Source organism: Martes martes (assembly GCF_963455335.1).
Source record: "Martes martes genome assembly, chromosome: X".
NCBI classification, from domain to species: domain Eukaryota; kingdom Metazoa; phylum Chordata; class Mammalia; order Carnivora; family Mustelidae; genus Martes; species Martes martes.
Window position 1 is genome coordinate 82768064 of NC_137897.1, and position 19152 is coordinate 82787215.

General features: G+C 53.1%; 1 protein-coding gene across 1 annotated transcript in view; it reads left to right on the top strand.

Annotated features, from left to right (window-relative positions):
- FRMPD3 (FERM and PDZ domain containing 3) overlaps positions 1-6775 on the top strand; it is a gene marked incomplete at its 3' end in the record, with an annotated part of 57704 nt that extends 50929 nt beyond the window's left edge. The window contains exons 13-14 of the mRNA XM_080795875.1: positions 1275-2096; positions 3747-6775. Coding sequence (XP_080652001.1) covers positions 1275-2096; positions 3747-6775 — 3851 coding nt within the window. The remainder of the gene's footprint in view (positions 1-1274; positions 2097-3746) is intronic.
- Positions 6776-19152: the final 12377 nt, after the last annotated feature.

Consider the following 19152-nt stretch of genomic DNA (forward strand, 5'->3'; position numbering starts at 1 on the left):
TGTATTTTGGGACTCTGTTGCAAAGTGCCAACACCATGTTTTTGTGATGGTTGGAAGCTCTTGTGAAAAGCAACACTGACACACTGACTCCATCAAACTGGAAATTGAAAGGCATTTTGAAGTTTTGTTTTCTAGCGTCTTGACTGCCATGATGAACATTAGGATACTGGTTAAAAACATGGGCTTTGTAGTCCCTCAGACCTGGGTTCAAATCCAGGCCACCATTTATGATTCATGTGACCTTGGATAGGCCACATAACCAAATGGATCCATTTCGCTCTCTGCAAAATGGGGATAGTGACCTCACCTACCTCACTGGCTTGTTGTGAGGATTAAATGGGATCATGTGTGATGACCTTAGCCTTCATTAGTGCTTGCTTGCCATCTGTCATTCTGTCTGCTGCTAGCAAAATGAATTGGCCTTATCTGAGTATATTCTCCCAGATGACATGGGGAAGGGCCCCCAAAACAGTCTACAAGAGAGAATGCATTTAGAGAGAAAGCATTTCATTCGCTATGGATAATTCTCAGATGTGCATACCGACCATCATTAAAAAGCTGTTGGCAAGAACACTGTGTAGCATGCAGGGTAGCCCTGCCCAGATACGGGGAAATAATGAGATGTGAGGGATTGGAAGAATGCTCCTCCTACCCTCCTCCCACATACGCACGTCCCAGCCTATTTCTCATATACTTTACACATTCAGATGCCCAGAATACTACCAGTAGCGCTTTAGTCTTCTAGGGTCCTTCCATAACAGTCCTCTTCAAAATGGGAATTTTCAGGCACCATATGTGGCCTGTTTTGCATTTTCCCACTAAGGCACGAGGAACTGGTCAGGTTATTTCCTTCTGCTAGCAGAGATCCATAATAGAGCACTGGGGGTTGGAAAAGCTCTGAAAAATGTGAGGATGGAGGGCGGGAGGGCGTGCTGGGCCAGTTCCAAGGGGGACATAAAACAAATTTCACTTTTTTTTAAAAGTATGTGGACAGCTGACTTTCAGACCAGGCATACCTGGGTGAGAGCCCAAGGTGTACCCAGATGACAACGTGCTCAGCTCCTCCCCCAACACCCCATGCCTTTTCCCATGGGGCTGGTCTCCTCACTCTACTTTGAGGGTTGGCAGCAACATGGCTGCCCCTTCCCCTAACCTCTAGCGGCCAGGTAATCCTGTCAGTACCTGCCAACCAGTGGTGCCCCAGAAACGCCAAGGGAGCTCAGCCACAGTCCTCGACACCAGGGCTCATCTGTTGATTCTCTTTCTGGGTTTAGATTACATGCACAGTGCCCACCGCCCTGTCCCTGGGGGCCACCTGGGGAAAAAGGAGAGTAGTTATGTGGGCAGCATGGGCACCAGCCCCAGGAAGTCGAGCCGCAGCACGCCCCCGCCTGCCGACTCTGAGCTTGTCAGCTTTTGCTACCTCCACATGCGGGAACAAAGGAAGGAACAGGAAAGCCGGACTGATGTCAACGAGAACTTAATCTTCTTTGAGGAGACCAGGCCCCGGACCAAGTCTGACCCCACATCCAAAAGCTCTGGCCAAGGTTACGACGTGATCCCTGATGACTTTGACGCAGCCAGCCTGGACCATGAGCCTTGCGCCAGCAGGGCCCGGTCCTACACCTTGGACAATTCCCTTGGGGCCGAAGCCCTGAATTTCTACTGTGACTCTTGCAAAGCCAAACTTCAGGAGCAGCTGGGCCCTCGCAAAGGTGGGAGGCCCGGCTCTTCTCGTGACAATATGGTAGACTTGATGTCCCTCCCACCCCCTGGGAGTGAGGAGGAGGAAGAGGAGGAAGATGAGAGCACGTCGCTGTTGCCTGCCATTGCTGCGCCCCCTCCTGGTTTCCGAGACAACAGTTCGGACGAGGATGACCCCAAGCGCCGGGCGGTCCAGAGCCAGGAACAAGGACGCCACCTGCGTGGGCTCCTGTATGATGAGATTCCAGTGACACTGATCGACAGTGTGCAGACCCGGACAGTCCGAGATCATGCCCAGGAGCTAGATGATGCCCTGGTGTCCACTCTGCAGGCTCTGGAAGCCCTGGCAGCCTCAGAGGATGGACCCCACCCCCCACCCCCACAGACTACAGGTAACGGCCCGTTCCTCCTCCTCTTGCCTCCCCTTCCTTCTCCTGGCCAGGCAGGGCCAGCGGGTGATATTGCTTCTTCCTGAGCAGAGGTCAAAGTCACCGTGGGGTGCCAGGGCAGTGGACGGCCTGAGGTAGCTCAGATAGGGTCAGGGGATCAACAACGCTGAGTCAGGGACCGGCTGCTTAGCTCCTGCTAGAGCTCTGGCTCTCACCATTCCATCTCTGGAAATGTCCTGCAGGTGGACCTCAGGGACTGGGGCTGTGACAGCTACGGAGGCAGGCCAGGCCAGGATGGAGGATCAGAGCAAAACTGTTGAGAGATCTAGAAGACAGGCAAAGAATATCCAGCATGCACATGACTGGAAGAAAAAACAAAACGACCAACCAACCACCTAGTGTCCTGGGGTCAGGGGAGGCCAGGAGCCATCACTGCTCAGGGCTGAGGTCCTTACCTTGCCTGAGAACATGGGCTCCCAGTCAGAGCCACCCAAGTCCTGGCTTCTTCACTCACTTTCAGTGCGACCTTCGGCAAGGCACTTAACCCTTTCTGAGCCTCGCTTTTGTCATTTTCAGTGGGTCTGGTAACAATAGTCATATCACAGAGGCTTGCTGTAAGCACAAAATGAGATCATTTGTACAAAGCACTGCCTAGTACATAGGAATAAAGCTATTAGTCTCCATCATAAGTAGTAGCTAGTAGCAGCAGGTATTATTTGGTGGGAGAGCCATACCACGTGCATGCTGTTCCCTGTTACAGACACACGTGCGTCCACCGTGTAGCCAAGCACGCGTGTCAGACTGTGCCCCTACTCACGATATGTACCTCCACACACATACACCTTAAAAAGAACAGGTAAATGCTACAGCAACACAAAAGGAACAGGGAAAAAGAAGGCGTATGAGAAAGCGTGTGAGGCAGGGGGCACATGTGGACAGAGAAGAAGAAGAGCTTGGGGTCAGAGGCAGCCTGACTAACCAGGGAGAGACCCATCCCCTCCCTTTTCTGTATGCAAGGGCATCCTTGGTGGTGGGCAGCCTGCATGCATTTGGCCACCCCCCTCCCTGCCCCCCCACCCCCAGCATTTCTCTTTGCTCAGAGTCTGGAGCACACGCTCCCTGGCTAGCGAGTGGCCCCTTGTGGTCGCCAGAGAGAGGACACACTGAGGCAAGGGCCTCAGCTGTAGGCTGGCCTGGCCAGATGAGGACGGCCAGATAGAGAGGGGCCTCTCTCTGCCAGCCCTCTTCAGGACAATTGACAAACATTTCCTCGCTATTGAGTCTAAAAATAGTGATGATTAGCCCGTTGTTCTGCATGCGCTGTGCATGTTAATTTGCCGTCACACTGCCCCATCGATCTCTTCTATGCCTCTTTTGTTTCTTTTTCGGATTCCCGCCCTTCAGGAGCCCTCTGCCAGCTTGTCTCCCTCTGCCCCTCCCCTCCCCTCCTCCCGCCCTCAGCCCTATACTTCCCACTGCCTGACCCCTCCTCCAGGCCAGTCCTGGGACTGACCTAAGGGCTTTCTCGCTGGCTGCAAATACTGCTGGCTGCCCTTGCCCCCTCACCCACCCCCACCCGTAAACTTCCTATATAAGGCTGGCGAAAGGACTCGATTGGAGTAAGTGCAGCAAGCCCCCTCCCTGTCCCTCTAGGTCTGATTGTACTGGCCACCATCACCCCTGAATCATCGCTGGACTCGGGCCACGAAACCAACTCTTCGGAGCTCACAGACATGTCAGAGATGGTGTCCGCCATGAAGCAGCACCAGAATACCACCTACTTCCTGGCCCAGCACCTCAACAAGGAGAGCCTCCTGGCTCGCAAGGACCTGCCCTTCCGGATCCAGAGCTGTGCCGCCCAGGCTGTCCTCACGGCCCCTTACTCTCTTGGGCGCCCAGATTCCAACCCAGCCCTGCAGCCAGCCGTCACAGGCCAGAGTCCTGGCCCCCCTGGCGCTCGGAGGAAGCTGCCCCCATCAGAATCCCAGCCACCTCAGAGAGAGCGAACATACGCCCTGGCTGTGCACCCAGCATTGTCCCCGCAGCTTAGTGAGCAGAAGAATCTGAGCCTGCTGTCCCCAGTTCCTGAGGACAAAGGGCCCGGCCATGCGAGGGCAGGCCTAGAGATGTCACTGAGGGCAGCCACACCATCCCTCAGTGAAGAGCAGGTGTCTGAGCTAAGGGAGAACCTGCCCAAAGAAGTCAGGTTGAGCCCCAAGCTTATCCTGGACCCAAAGGGCAACGTGACCCCAGCTATCATCTCGGCCGCCCTCCAGCAGGTGGTTCACCCTAAGAGCCTACCTGCCCCCAGTGGGGCCATAGTGACCCCTCCCAGCAGCGGGGAGAGAAGGCTGGAGGCCAGCATGGGGAGGCCTGAGGTCAGCATGGGAAGATCAGAAGTTAGCATGATGGGTGGCAGTGCAAATAAGAATCTGAAGTTCAAAATGAGCCCTGGTGCTCCAGAGACCTCACGGAATTCCCAGCAGCCGCTGAGCCCAGAGGTCTCTTCTGGCTCCAGAGTGCCCACAGGCAGCCGGGCTGACAGCCTGCACCTCTCCCCACAAGAGGACCGGCTGCCTGGGCAAAGTTTCCCTCCTAAAAGCTATCTTTCACGAGCGAATCGAGAGTCCCTGAGCAAGCAATCCATAGGGGAGGTAGCAGGCAAGGCTGGGCCAGAGGGGGCTAAGCCCGCCCTGCACAAGCCAGGCGCCATCTCCAGCCAGGGGGAGAAGGGGCAGCTGGAGAGTGTGCCCCAAGGCAGCAAGATCGAGGAGACCAGCCTGGTGCCCCGAGCCAGCTACTCCATGGCTCTCCCGAGCCCCAGCGGCCAGTCCCGAGGCCACAGCCCCAGCAGCCAGTCCCGAGGCCAGAGCCCCAGCTACCAACCTCGAGGCCAGAGCCCGCTGAGGCCCCAGGCTGCCAGCCGGCAGGTGAGCACCATGCCCTCCAGGAAGCTTGAGACAACCCTGGATGGAGGCCACTCGGCCTCCGAAGGCCCCACCAAGACCAAATCCTCCCGAGGCCCCTTCCGGCTCCGCAATTTATTCTCGGCCACCTTTCCAACCCGCCAGAAGAAGGAGACTGATGAGCGGCAGGCCCAGCTGCAGAAGGTGAAGCAGTATGAGCTAGAGTTCCTCGAGGAACTTCTGAAGCCTCCCAGCCAGGGGGAGCTGCCGGGCCCCGAGTACCTGCAGCCCCCCGCGCCGGGCCGCTGCAGCTGCCAACTGCGCAGCAGCCCCGTGCAGCAGGGGCCAGGCATGTCACGGGAGCAGAGGCGCAGCTGTGATTGCAAGCGCATCTGCCGGGGGGGCCGGCCGCAGGCCCCCCAGACGCCCATGCCCGGGCTCCGGGGGCGGGAGAGGGACAGGGTCCCACCTACCCAGAGGCAGCCGGAGGCTGGCCCGGGCCTGAGCCTCAGCAGCCCCACCAACACGGGGCGCCTCCGCTCCACCAGCCTGGAATCCCGGGAGTGCCGATCTGACCCTGAGAGCGGCATGTCCTGCCTGACCACGTGTGCCACAGGGGGGGAGTGTCTGGGCGCTCCCAACTATAGGAAGCTGATGCGCCGCTACAGTATCAGTGAACTGGACCAGGGTGACAGGGCCTCGCTGACCTCCGACATCTATCCACACCCACCCCTGGGCATGCTGCCCAGGGAGCCCAAGGAGGTAGAGGCAGGCCTCCCCCTAGGCTTGGGTCCCAAACCCAAGTCCCTGGAGTCGCCGACCCTGGGAGACCCCTCATACGTCCAGGTTGCCCCCGAGACCAAAGGTCCCAGACAGATGGCAGTGTTCTCGCTGCCGGAAGAGGTGTACCAGAAGCCCGCCGACCTGGACGAGGACAGCGAGAGCGGCAAATGCTGCTCCATCCGCTACTGCTTCTACTACCGCAAGTGCGACATGGCGGATGACGCCAGTGACGGCAAGGACGAGCTCTCCTACTCCATCCCCATGAAGATCCTGCCCGGCATGAAGCTGGACGAGCAGGTGGTGCCCGTGGTGAGCAGGACCCTGCAGGTGCTGGATGCCGCCACCTGCAGCAGCAGCAGCCCCGAGGCCTCCCGCACTCAGGAGATCGACCTGCGTGTGTCCACCTTCGAAGGGAGCCTGGCCAAGATCAATGCCCTGCGGGCCCATGCCTATGGCCTGCCCGACGGCTTCCTGGCTGCCAGGCTGGACACCAATGAGCTGCTGACTGTCCTGCGCCAGTGCGTGGCCAGCCCTGAGGCCCGTGCGCCAAAGCCCTACGTCTCTCAGATCTCTGAGTACAAGCTCGAGCTGGCTCTCAAGTTCAAGGAGCTCCGGGCTTCGTGCCGCCGCGTGGCCAATGTGGACAAGAGCCCGACGCATATGCTGGCGGCCATCACGGGCAGCTTCCAGGTGCTGAGCAGCCTCATCGAGACCTTCGTGCGGCTGGTGTTCATCGTGCGCTCTGAGGCCCAGCGCCAAGAGCTGCTGGCCAAGGTCGAAGAGGTGGTGAGGAACTACACCTTTCTACTGCGCGCCGCTGAGGAGTCCACCACCCGGAACCTTAACCAGCAGCAGCAGCAGCAGCAGCAGCAGCAGCAGCAGCAGCAGGCGGTGGCAGCTGTCGGCGCGGCCACTGGGCATCCCCCGGGCTCCCCAACTTCAGCGACTGTTATGAGCACATTCACCCGCTCCTTAAAAACCCTCATCAAGTAGGGCACCCGCCCCGGCCTGCCCCCTCCCCCACCTCCCCCAACCACGGCCCCAGGTTTGAGCTTTGTGGTCTTTTCATCTCGTGGTGAGTGTCCGTGTCTGCCCGGCCAGTCGGGGTCCACGGGCCTTCAGTCTTCAAGGAGGGAGAACTCCCCGGATGAAGGCTGTTCCCTGAGGGCTCCGGGTGGCCACCACCCTGGGCACCCTCGTCCCTTCCCCGGCCTCTGGTTGACACTGTGAGGGCCAAGGCCCCTCATCACTGCGCCTGCCTGCCTGCCGCAGAGCTGGATTTTTATCTCTTCTTTAGGGCTGACAGGTGACATCAGGCTCACCTTCCTGCTCCATTCTAGGGGGCCAGGGGAGCCAGGGCTTGAAGCAGGCAGGCCCACAGGCCTTGAGCTCCTCCTGGCATCTCCCCACCCCCCACGGAGCAGTAGCTGTAGCACCAGACACCATGCCCAGTGGCGGGGTGGGGGGGTGCACCAAGGGCACTCCCCCCAGCTGTGCCCACCCACCCTGGGCTCACACTCACGAGGCAGAAGCCACCCTAGAGGGCCTGGGCCCGGGAGGCAGGTCTGCAGAAAACAGCCACCACACAGGGCTGTCAGTGGCCTGCCTCACAGGCTGGCGGCCTTGGGAGCCCTCGCCCCCCAGGCCCAGTAGCTCCACACCAGCCATCCCCAAAGTGCCCTGTCTCTCGCTGATGGGCAGGGTGGCTCAGTCCACTAGGGAGCAAGCATCTGGGATCACCCCACTCGTTCTGGGTTAGGTACCTGGTGATAAACGTCTGCCCCGGGGAGACCCGGAGCAGGCCCCGGAGCCCGCCCGGCCCAGCCCAGCCCAGCCCGGCCCAGCCCAGCCCAGCCCAGCGCCAGGGCTGGCGCTCCAGGCGAGCGGTTCCTCTCTCAACATCTACCAGACAGACTGTCCTTAGGAGTTTGACTTAGCTACGGACTGGGGATGGGGGGTGGGGGGAGGGGGGATGGGGGTAGGGGTGGGGGGTGTTGATGACTATATCTTAAACTTCTGGAAGCTAGCGTGATATGTTAATCCTGAGTATATGCTTTTGGCTGTGTATTGACCCTGTGGATTTGTCTCTCTAAGAAAAGAAGCTGAGCGCCTTACCCGGTGCAGTCCTGCACCTCTCTCTCTTTCTCTCTCTCTCTTTCTCTCTTTCTCTCTCTCTCCGGAGTCATCTGGAAGGGAATTCACACTGTTTAGCATCCTCCTTGACACACATCTACCGCTGCTGCCATGTCCCCATCCCCTCCAGTTCCCCCCCCCCAGCCCCACCCCCGTCCCCCACAACCTTCCCGGGAGTGAAGACACGGAGTCCCTACCAGCTGCCCCACTGTAGGGAACAAAGAAAGCCAATGTTTCTTCTGTATAGATTGCTTCTTGTCCACCTCTCCATACCTGCCCCACCGTTTGCCACATGCTCACGCCCTGTGTCTGCCTCTCTTTCACCATTATGTGAGAGGTCTGTGGGAAATCTCTTGTTCTTATGTGAGTTTTATAAAGATGTACACTGTGCTTAACCCCTGCCCATCCTTGGTACCCCCCCAGCGCAATAAAGCCCCCCCACCTCCCCAAGTGGTGATTTCTCCCGGCAAGGATCAGGGGAGCCCCTTCTGCAGAAGCCAGCCCCCCCTTTTCTTGCTTCTCCTCCCCCCTAGGACCAAGTCGTTCAATGGGCCAGAGATGCAGCCAGTGGGGAACCCTTTCCCCCATGACCACTGCAAGCCCCAGGGCTGTCGTGGTCTTCCTCTTCTCCCAACTTCTTGATCCTGCACCTTCGCCACCCAGTCCACTGTCCGCGTCATTCCACCACCATCCTTCACCTCTCCCTCAGCCTCATGGAGAGGACACATTTTCTAATGTCTGTATATAGTATATATACTACATAAAATATATAAATTATATATATATATACTAATTTATGTCTTGTTTTTCAAACAAGAATGATTAAATCTATTCATCTTACTATCCCAATATGTCTTTGCAGTGCCTCTTTGTGGGTGTCCTTGTGTCCTTGAATCGCTGGTCGGTGGTGTCCTTGTGTCCTTGAATCGCTGGTCGCCCCCACCCCCAACTGCTCTCCCTAGCTTCTGCTCCCATCTACCTGGGCCCCAGCGAGTGACAAGAGCTTAGGACCCTGTGCTCTTGCTGCCTCCCCTTCGCTCCTCTTAGAAGCTTCCTGTGGGTCGTAATCACAGGAATGGTCTACTCCCTTCTCTGGAGCCTGGCTGTGACCTCAGAGCTGAAGGGAGCAGAGGGTGGGGATTGAAGGGCCCAGGAGGTAGGGGATGAACAGGGTTGGGGCGGCTCTCTGGGTGGAGCTGGAAAATGGGTACTCTCCCTCTGAAACGTGCCCAGTTGCCTCGGAGTATAGCTTGGCTGGCGCAAATCCCCTATAATGCCCTCTGGTAATTTTGGGGGGGGTGTTTCAAAAGGATAGGAGCAGCAGGACCCTAAGCAGGGCTGACCTCTCTGGCTTTTCAGAGTTTATAGCTAATGGAGAGAAATGATTTTGCTTCTTCCATCCTCTTATTTTCTTCCGGTAATCACAGGTCCCCAGGAGCATATGAGGCACCCCCATGCCAACTAGATAAATATTCTCCCTGCCACACAAACTCCCTGTGATGAGTTAGAAAGAAAATCATCCTCGGGGTGACACCTGGGCATCCGTGGGCACATGACCGCTTCAGCTCCATCCAGCCTCCCCTGGCCTTGCTGGCCCAGTAGGCAAACAAGACAACCATGTACCCTCGCCCTGAGGAATCACTTCCTCCCAGAGACCAGAAACAGATTCTCTTCTCCCGTCTGCAGAGTTCCTGGCTAAAGTGGTTTGGGAGCAGGGCACAGAGGAGGAGGCAGAAACAGCACAGTCAGAGACCCCCTCTGTGTGCGGGAGGTCACGGGGTAACAGGCCTGGCCCCTGCCGCAGAGCTCTTCTGAGGGCCGCCCACTGGGGATACTGTCCCACAACCCCAAGGCTGGGACTCAGGGGAAGGCAGTGCCAATGTAAAGTGAGACCTGTCAACCACTTAAGAGAACCCAACTGAGCAGTCCAGAAATTTGGGGCCCTCTAGCCCATGGGTGGCTCCCTCCAGTCAGAAAGCATTCTTACTCGGTTCTAGACCCTGGGTACCTACCCATCCACACAGGACCCTGCATGTAGTAGGTCTTCAAGAAATATTTGTGGAATGAATGAGTGTTGGATGAGATGACTGTCACGAGAGTGCCCTCCCAGACCTCTGTACCTCATGCCAAGGGCCCTCACTGCCCTGGGAATGGCTAACCCAGGGCAGCGCAGTTGGACGAAGCCAGGCAGCCTGGCCTCCTCCTGTCAAAGAATGAGAAGTCAGGTGTCCCATTCACTCAGCAGACTTCCACACACTACTTTCCCAAAGCTTCGGAAGCTCTCCTGAGATGACCGATTGGTCTCCTTTTCTGTGGAACCAGGACCACTGTGTGGTATCCCCAACCACAGGGGGATACCACTGTGTGGTATCCCCGAGCACTGGGGGACGCCATCTTCCCACTAAGTATCTATCCCGCCATCTTCAGCCTGAACCAGAGCCCGAGGCGGAGGCTCTTTAGCCGCCCCCTACCAGACCTGAGTCCCCAGAGCTTGACTGCCGCTTTCTGGCTGCAGCCAATTACGGGGAAATGGGTTCGTGCAGTTGGCATAGACCCAGGAAGCCCATGGTGCTAGCAAAGCCACATTTTTGTCAAGCTGTTGTCAAGGCACTGTGGATAATAGGCAATTTCATCAGAAATGAATTGAAAGGAACTGCCTCAGCCAGAACTCTCCCTTGCCAAAAGGGGCAAGGGAAGATCAGCTGCCAGCACTGGGAAGGGGCATCGATGTATATACCTTAGGACTGAATTCCTCCCAACAGCTGCTAGGATGAGAGGGAGAACCACATCCCATTCCCCATCCTGTAGGCTGGAGGCCAGACTCTGGGTGTGCATCCGGAGCGAAGAGGAGCTCCTCCATGCAGTCAGAGGAAATAACCACTGAGGGTCAGTCCTAGGCCCTGGAAAACTGGCCTGAATTCCAGGAGGGTCGCTTAGTTCCAGTGGCCTGAGCTGCTGGAAGCCACTGTGAGGAGAATTACGGAGGCCAGCCTTCTCACAGGGACAGAAGCTCTTGATTCACTTCAGTGCTTCTAGCAACTTCTCACCCAGGCCACCAAGCTCTTGGGTGCTTCCCACACTCCCAGTATTACTGAGGCACATTCTGGCACCCTCTCAGACATTTCCAGCTGTAGGTTCTGGACCCACCACTTAGGAAAGAGCCCCAGCCCTCCTATCTGTGATGTCTGTCTTTCCCTCTGGGTGGTGACCCCTCATTCTTATTTTCACGGCTTGGACTAAAAGGAATATGAGTCTGTACTATGCTGAGAGCCTTCTACGATGCAAAAAAGTTGATCCCTGCCCTTAAATATGCAAAAACAACTGTGTGATCACTTGCCATATGTCAGGCACTGTGCTAAGTACTTTACACGCATGATCTCATTTAATTTTCCTAGCAACCCTTTGAGAGAGAGAGAGCATGCAACTTTGATCTCAGGGTCGTGAGTTCAAGCCCCACAGTTGGCAAAGAGCTTACTTAAAAATAATAATAAATAATAAAATAATATAAAACAAATTATAAATATAAAATAATACAATAAAATAAAATTTATAAATATAAAATAAAATAATAATGATAATTTTATATATATATTTATATATATATATATATATAGTTTTTTTTTAAGCTAAAGTGAGAGAGACTATGATCATATTCATTTCTCAGGGGCACCGGTGTGGCTCAGTTGATTGGGTGTCTGCTTTTGGCTTGGGTCATGATCCCAGAGTCCTGGGATCGAGCCCCGCATCGGTCTCTCTGCTTGGCCGGGAGCCTGCTTTCCCGTCTCCTCCTCCCCCTACTTGTGCTCTCTCTCTCTCTCTCTCTCTCTCTCACTGTCAAGTAAATAAATAAAAATCTAAAAACAAAATATTCATTTCTCAGAGGAGAAAACTGAGGCCGAAAGAGGTTCAATCCCTAGCCCGAGGTCACACAGCCAGTAAGTGGTAAGCCAGCCAGGGTTCAAACCTACCCAGGCTTTCAATGGCTGCCCCCCAGGACTCAGCCCAGCCCCACCTTTGAGGCAGTTTCCCTAGAAACAGAGGCACAGGTGCAGCCACACTCATCAGAAGATGGCCCATCAGTGTTGCTCCTGCAGTGTTGCTGCCTCCAGGCAGCAAGTGGGTAACCGACAATTCACTGGCAACATTGGGGTGTGAAGTGCAGGATGCTGCAAGCCCACCCGCCCCCCACCTCTCTTCATCAGGCTGCCCCAGTGCCACATGCCCCTCGGAACCCTGGGGTGGAGTAGTATTTGTGCCTTCAAGTTTGTGGGTGGAACAGTGTGTCCAAAAGGCCACCATCAAAATTATGGAACACCACCCCCGCTCCGTGCTCCAAACCAGAGTCTGAGTCCACACTCCTTATGCATTTGCATTTTTCTCAAAGATTTGGGAGGAGGATATCATGTGAGTGATACATTAAATATTTTTTGTGGAAAAATACAGCAAGGAATGCACAAGTTGCATGCCTTGTAAAGAATACATATCATTTTGGGGCGCCGGGGTGGCTCAGTCGGTTAAGCTTCTGCCTTCGGCTCAGGTCATAATCTCGGGGTCCTGGGATCGATCCCCACATTGGGCTTCCTGCTCATCGTGGAGCCTGCTTCTCTTTCTCCCTCTGCCCCTCCCCACTGTTCATGCTCTCTCTCTTTCGCTCTCAAATAAATAAATAAGATCTTAAAAAAGAAAAAAGAATATGTACCATTTCAGACACTTGAGACTCATGTCTGATACTTCCAGCTTCATCCCCATGCCCACCTACCAAGTGTGCTAACCTCTACTACTAGACACACTTTGGTGGAAACACTGGGCACGCTCCAGGCCCATCAGGTGAGCTGATAGCTGGCATGGTAGGACATCAAGGACTGGCCTATGTCCGTGAATCTGGGCACACAGCAGAAGTCAGGCACTCTTTCAGGAATAAGACACCTGGCATGACACGGTGCCGGGAAAAAGTGGGGTCAGCCTCTCTCCCACCCTCCCTCCCAGCCCCTGCCTCCCATGTTGCCTATTACACACTGTAGCAGAGGGTCGGTCCCAAGAATAGACAGAGAGCCAGATTCCCTCCAAGCTGGAGAATTTTGCACCTGCAATGAGCAAGCGAAGCAGGGAGGCCGTGTGGGCTAAGTTGAGCGGTTCCCCAGAATAAGGGCTCCGTGCTATTTTCGGCACAGTCGCTGACTTGCTATATATGATGGGGGTAAAAGTCATTTTACCTCTTTGTGCCTCTTCTCTAAAACAAAGATGACTGGGTCTTCAGCCTCTCTTGGTGGCTCAGAGGGCTGAAAAGCAGCTATAAAAATCCCCTGTTCAGGCTGTTGGAGCTTAACAAGTGTAATGTCCCCCCTTTGCAACTGGTCCGGAAACTAAGCTTGCACCAAGAGCCTGCGACTAGAAACCCAGGGGCCTGTTTCTTTCAAATCCCTGTCATCCTCAGTCAAAGCCATCTGCCGGTCATTTCCCCTCAAAAGGGATATGCAGGACCCCTGGCCCCCTTGGGCCTTTCTTTTGACATTGGGCACCTCAGTGGAGAACACTTGTTCTGCGGTAGACACGTTCAGGCAGACCCGAGGCTCTTCTTGGCCTTTGGCCGGTGCCCTGGCTCATCTCCCTGACATCCTCCTGTCCTCTCTGCATTCTCCTCCTTGCTAGAAGCAGCTATAATTGAAGGAGGCTCGAACTTGTAATTTTTCATCAACGTTTAGGCTTAGCTCATAGGAGAGGGCTTTCAACCCCAAACCCTTAGCCAGTTTTCCAGAGGCAGCTGCAAGGTCTAGCCGCTATGCCCAGTGTTTAGTTCTGGGGGTGGAGGAGGTCCCACCGCCACCCTAGCCATGTGCCAACCTATGGTGTTCTTCAGAGGGCAGCAAGAGAAATGAATTTCAAAGACCTATGGGGGAGGGGGAGGGTTCAGCTCCCAGGATCATGGCAAAATGGCCTAGGAGGCCAAGGTGGTCTTGTTTCCCACCCCCTGGTGGCCCTCCCTACCCCTTTCTCATCAGGACATCCTGGGTCCTCACATGTTCCTCTGGCTTCTCATTGATCTACATGCTGACCACCCACTAGGCCTCGCCTCCCTTCTAAAAGACCTCTTCTTCTTCTTCCTCTCCCCCAGCAGAAACTGGTATTATGATCATATGTTCGGTTTTAAGCCATCTGGTTAACAAATAAAGCAATTTGTGTTGTGCCTTAAGGGCTTCCTGCAATGTTAGATATCGTCATATCCAATAGGGATGCGGTGAATCTGCTCTTTTAATTGGTAGGCATGCTGCGTGGCCTTGGTTGGTAACATGGCTGTTGGAAATCCCTTCTCTCATTATGGGATTTTGACCATGGGGAGTGGCCAAGCCACTGAGATAACACGTTCTCTTTGACTTTTCTAGAACCCTAATCACTTGGTACTTCAGCTTGCCCACTTGTAAACTCAGGAGCCCATCTGCTTCTCCCTGCCTCATCTACATTTGAGGCTAAATCTGCAGGATGGCCAAGCAGGTTTGCAGTTTCTTGGGAGTAGCTGTCATTCCTGCTTCCTAGTATCACTTATAGGCAAAACAGTGTTTGATGACAATGGCAGGACTCTTGGCCTTGACAGAGGAATCAGTAGGAAAAGTGTGAGCAAGGACAGACTTGTCCCTTTCCTAACTTGGCATGGCAGGGATATTCGTACAATGCCCCCCAGGGACCTGAAAAGAAATTCAAAAGAACCAAGTAGAAGGTGGACAGTCCCCCGCCCCCTGCCCCAAGCATTAGAAAGAAAAACTGATTTGGGGACACCTGGGTGGCTCAGTTGGTTAAGCGGCTGCCTTCGGCTCAGGTCATGATCCCAGCGTCCTGGGATCGAGTCCCACATCAGGCTCCTTGCTCGGCAGGGAGCCTGCTTCTCCCTCTGCCTCTGCCTGCCACTCTGTCTGCCTGTGTTTGCTCTCGCTCCTCTCTCTCTCTGACAAATAAATAAATAAAATCTTTAAAAAAAACCTGATTTGAATTGCAGGTTCTGCGGCCCCAAGCCCATGATGCTCGATGCTCAATTCTCGGTGCTCACTTGGCTCTGTAACAGAGCTGCAAGCAGGAGCCATACACCAGGAGCCAGGAGACTTTTGTTATACTCAAAGCTCTTCCAAGAACTAGCTGTGTGACCTTGGGCATTCACTTTCTCTTGCTGGGTATCAGGTTTCTCGCTAAGTAAAATGAGTAGGTTGAACTGGAGGGCCTATTAGCTTTTAAAAAGCACATTTTTCGACGTTCTTTGATTCAAGCATTTTTAAAACAAAGGCAAATACTTCCAGCATCACCCAAACACTCCCCAAATCAGTCATTAAACTGGGAGGACTCCAAAGCTCATAAAAGTCAAACACCAGAGCAAACCACAGACCCCACTTGTCCCTGCGGGTTTTTTTTTTTTTATCCAGTGCTAATCTGCCCAGGGGGTGCTGAAGTCTCCCATCTCTTAAATCTCTAGATGATTCTAGATTCCTGGGACATGGACCTTGTACAATCAAGCCCACAATCACAGGAAACCAACTTATGAGAACCCTAGGAGAGAATGCATCTGAAGGGTCCAGCCAGATCCTACTTAAGGCAAAACAGCAAACTTGGCTTTGTGAGATAAAGCTTCTGGAATGGGACTAGTTTTAAGATAGACTTTGTTCATAAAAGCCATGATTTACGTATATGTCCTTTGCTCTTTCAAAGGACTCCTACATGGAATCTTTTAGAAAAAGCCCCAAATACTCACCTCCTCACCTATCTCCCCCACTCCAGGGGTCCATGCTAGGGGCTATGGGAGAACATGGTCTCTGCCCTCGAAGAGCTTGCATGCTGCCTGAAGACACAGAACATGAGACGAGGAGTTCAGGACCCAACGGAAGGGCCAGCTGCTGACAGCTGGTGAGCTCAGGGAGGTGACAGCACATGGGGAACTCTCTCCAGATGTGATGCACTTTGCTGCGGCCTCTGAAAGCCCTCAGCTGTGCTTACATGCAAGATGCCCACCTGCCATCACCGAACAATATGAACCATGAGGACAGGTCATGCTAGCCTACAGGGGAAAAGAAACAGAACAGAGAAGACAGAAATGGTTGCAGGATTTCTTTCCCCTCGGTGGGTGCCCATGGTTCTTGGTCATGCAGCTTCCAAGAATGTAGAGGTAGACCAGATGAAGGGTGGTGGGCAGCAAAGCAAAGTTTACTGAGCGATGGTATAAAGTTCTGGAAGAGGGAGGGGACCCGAGAGGGTTGCTACAGGAGTTTCTGAGTCTACGGGATTTTTTGGGCTTGTTGGCGGGCTGTTTTAATTCAACTAATCCTCCATGCACCCGTCAGCGAATCAGGCTTTTGTCATCTACCTATCACCCGGGAAAGAGTGGAGGGCTCCTTCCAAAGGGGTGTAAAATCCTTTTAAGGGTGGTTTCCTCTTAGGGAAAGAACCCTTGTCCCTGCAGGCCATTCTTCCCACTATTCCTCATCTAATTCCTCACATTCCTTCCCACTAATTCCTCATCATTAAAATGAGAAAACCTCTTGAGAGGGAGGGAGCCCTTCCAAGGAAGAGGGTGTTTACAAAATTCTCCCAGTCCACGGTCCCAAGATCAGTTATCTGGAGAGATAGATGATCCACAGTGTTCACAGAATTCTCGAAGGCGGCCGTGACCTCCAAAACATTGAGACTCACAAATCGCATTCTTCCCGACCCTCTTGTTAAACCCTCTAACTAGTGGCCCAGTTGGGGACATGACTAACTTACCTTTCCAACCTGGGTCACCTGCCTCCAATCTCTATTATCCATCCTCTACAGATAAATTTGCCCAAAGCACAATTATGATTATGTCCTTCCCTTTCTCCAGAACAATGACTTCCCATCACTTGCAGAATAACTTCTCAACATAGTTAGTACCTGCTACTCCAGCCAAAGTAGACTACTTCTCTTTCCTTAAAACCCTTCTCTACTCCCTCTTAAAAACCCCTCTACTACCTTTGCTTCAAGCCCAGGGAGACCCACCTCCTCCCAGTCATTGCCTGGTCAAACCCTACTCATTCTTCAGCCTAACTCATGTACTTCGACCTCCAAAAATACCTCCCAGGATGTGCAGCTCAGAGGTGACACCTCTTACCACTGAGTCTGCATATCGCTTTGTTTGGATCTTGTGGCTGATGTCTAGTTATACCCCCAAAATCAAGTTTCCATTCCTGCCTGGGCACAGGGCCACCTCCCAAGGTGTTTCCTAGTTTTGCTTGCGGCTAGGTGTGACTTGCAACTAAGCTCTTGCCATGTGACAGAGCTCTTGCCAAAGGGATATGACGGAAAGTGAGATGAACAAATTCTACCTGACTCGCTTCCGAGGAGGGCCCTTTGCTGGACCTCTTTCTTCCTTCCCATGAGCTAGAATTGTGGAGGCACTCATGTCCTTGCATGGAGCAGAACTGTCCCACTGGCCTAGGCTGGCCAGCATGTGATGTCAGAGAGAAATCATCCGTCTTACTTGAGCTGCTGTGTTTGAGGGGCTCGTCTATACTAATGTATTAAATCATTCTATGGCTTATAAGTGTCTCATTTTCTCTACTGAGAAGCCAACACCTTATTGGTCTCCCTGCTTTCTGTTATGACCCCTACACTCTATTCTCAGCTGAGATGATCTTTTTTTTAATACTTTTTATTTATTTATTTGAGATGGGAGAGAGCATGAGCAGGGGGGAGGGGCAGAGGGAGAGGGAGAAGCAGGCTTCCCGCTGAGCAAGGAGCCCGCTAGGGGCTCGATCCCAAGACCCTGACATCGTGACCTGAGCCGAAGGCAGACACTTAAACAACCCAGCTGCCCAGGCGCCGTTGAGATGATCCTTTTAAAGGTGAAGTCAGATCATGTCATGCTTTGCTTAAAACAACAAGAACAACAACAAAACCCACTTGACTGGGTAAAAGCAGAAATCCTTCAAATGGCCCACAATGTCTTACAAGGTCCATGGTCTGCAGCCTCCCACCAATTCCTCTTACCTCACTGACCTTATTTTCCTTATTTTCTCTTACAGGTATGCTCCACCCCCACTGCCCCAACACTCACTCCACACCAGACACACCGACCATTGTACCATTCTGCAAACAAGTTAGACACTCTCCTGCCTTGGGGTTCTCGCACCTGCTGTTCCCTCTGCTTGTCCCACATAGGAACATGGCTCCTTCCTTTATCTCCTTTAGGTCTTTGTTCAAATGTTCCTTCCCAGGTTGGCTTTCTCTGACTACCCCACTTAAAACTCCCTCTCCCCTACTACCATCCTGGCACATTATCCCGCTTCCTTGCCTCATTTTCCTCTACAGTACTTACCACCATTTGACATATTATATATCGTCTTTATTTACACATTTCTTGTTTGAGAACATAACCGCATGAGAGCAGGGGTTTTGAACTGTTTACTATCATATTCTCAGTGCCCGGAACAGGTAATTAAAAGTATTCAATAAATGTTTTTTGAATGAATGAATCCCTTGGGTGCAAATACTTTCTGCCTAGCATGCTGCCTTTTTTAAAAAGATTTATTTATTTATTTTTGAGAGACAGAGAGTGAGTGGGGGGAGGGCCAGAGGGAGAGAATCTTTAAGCAGACTCCCTGCTTAATGCAGAGTCCAACTGGGGGCTGGATCCCAGGGCCCACGAGATCATGACCTGAGGCAAAACCAAGAGTCGGACGCTTAACTAACTGAGCCACCCAGGCACTCCCACACTTCCTTGTATGCAATAAAGCACTCAGTAAATATTTGAGGAATCAGCTATGATGGAACACTACTAACATTCTGCCTTATTATCTGCTGCCTTCTCCAAGTACCCCTCGACACCTGGGCCTACATTAAATTTCCGCACTCATAAAAGTATAACAAGAGGTCAGAAGGAGAGGTCCTCCATGGACACTGCTGAACATGGCAATGAGAGAAACACAGGATGCTGCTTTGAGTATTTTCTGCCTTTGCCACTTGGACAAATCCCTTCCCATCTCTGGGACTTAGTTTCACCATATGTAAGATAAAGCTAGGAGACTAGATGATTTCTGAAGTCCCTTCTATTTTTACAGCTTGTAGTTATGGTGCTCATGACTAAAATTGTATGATTCTAAAATTGTATGATTTTTCTCTTCTAACCTGTGCTTTGAATATGCTGAATGAAAATGTGGTGTAAGGATGAAGGCTCTCTTTGATTCCATTAGCACATGTATCATTATAAAAATAATAAAATATGGTGTAAAAGTCCACATTAG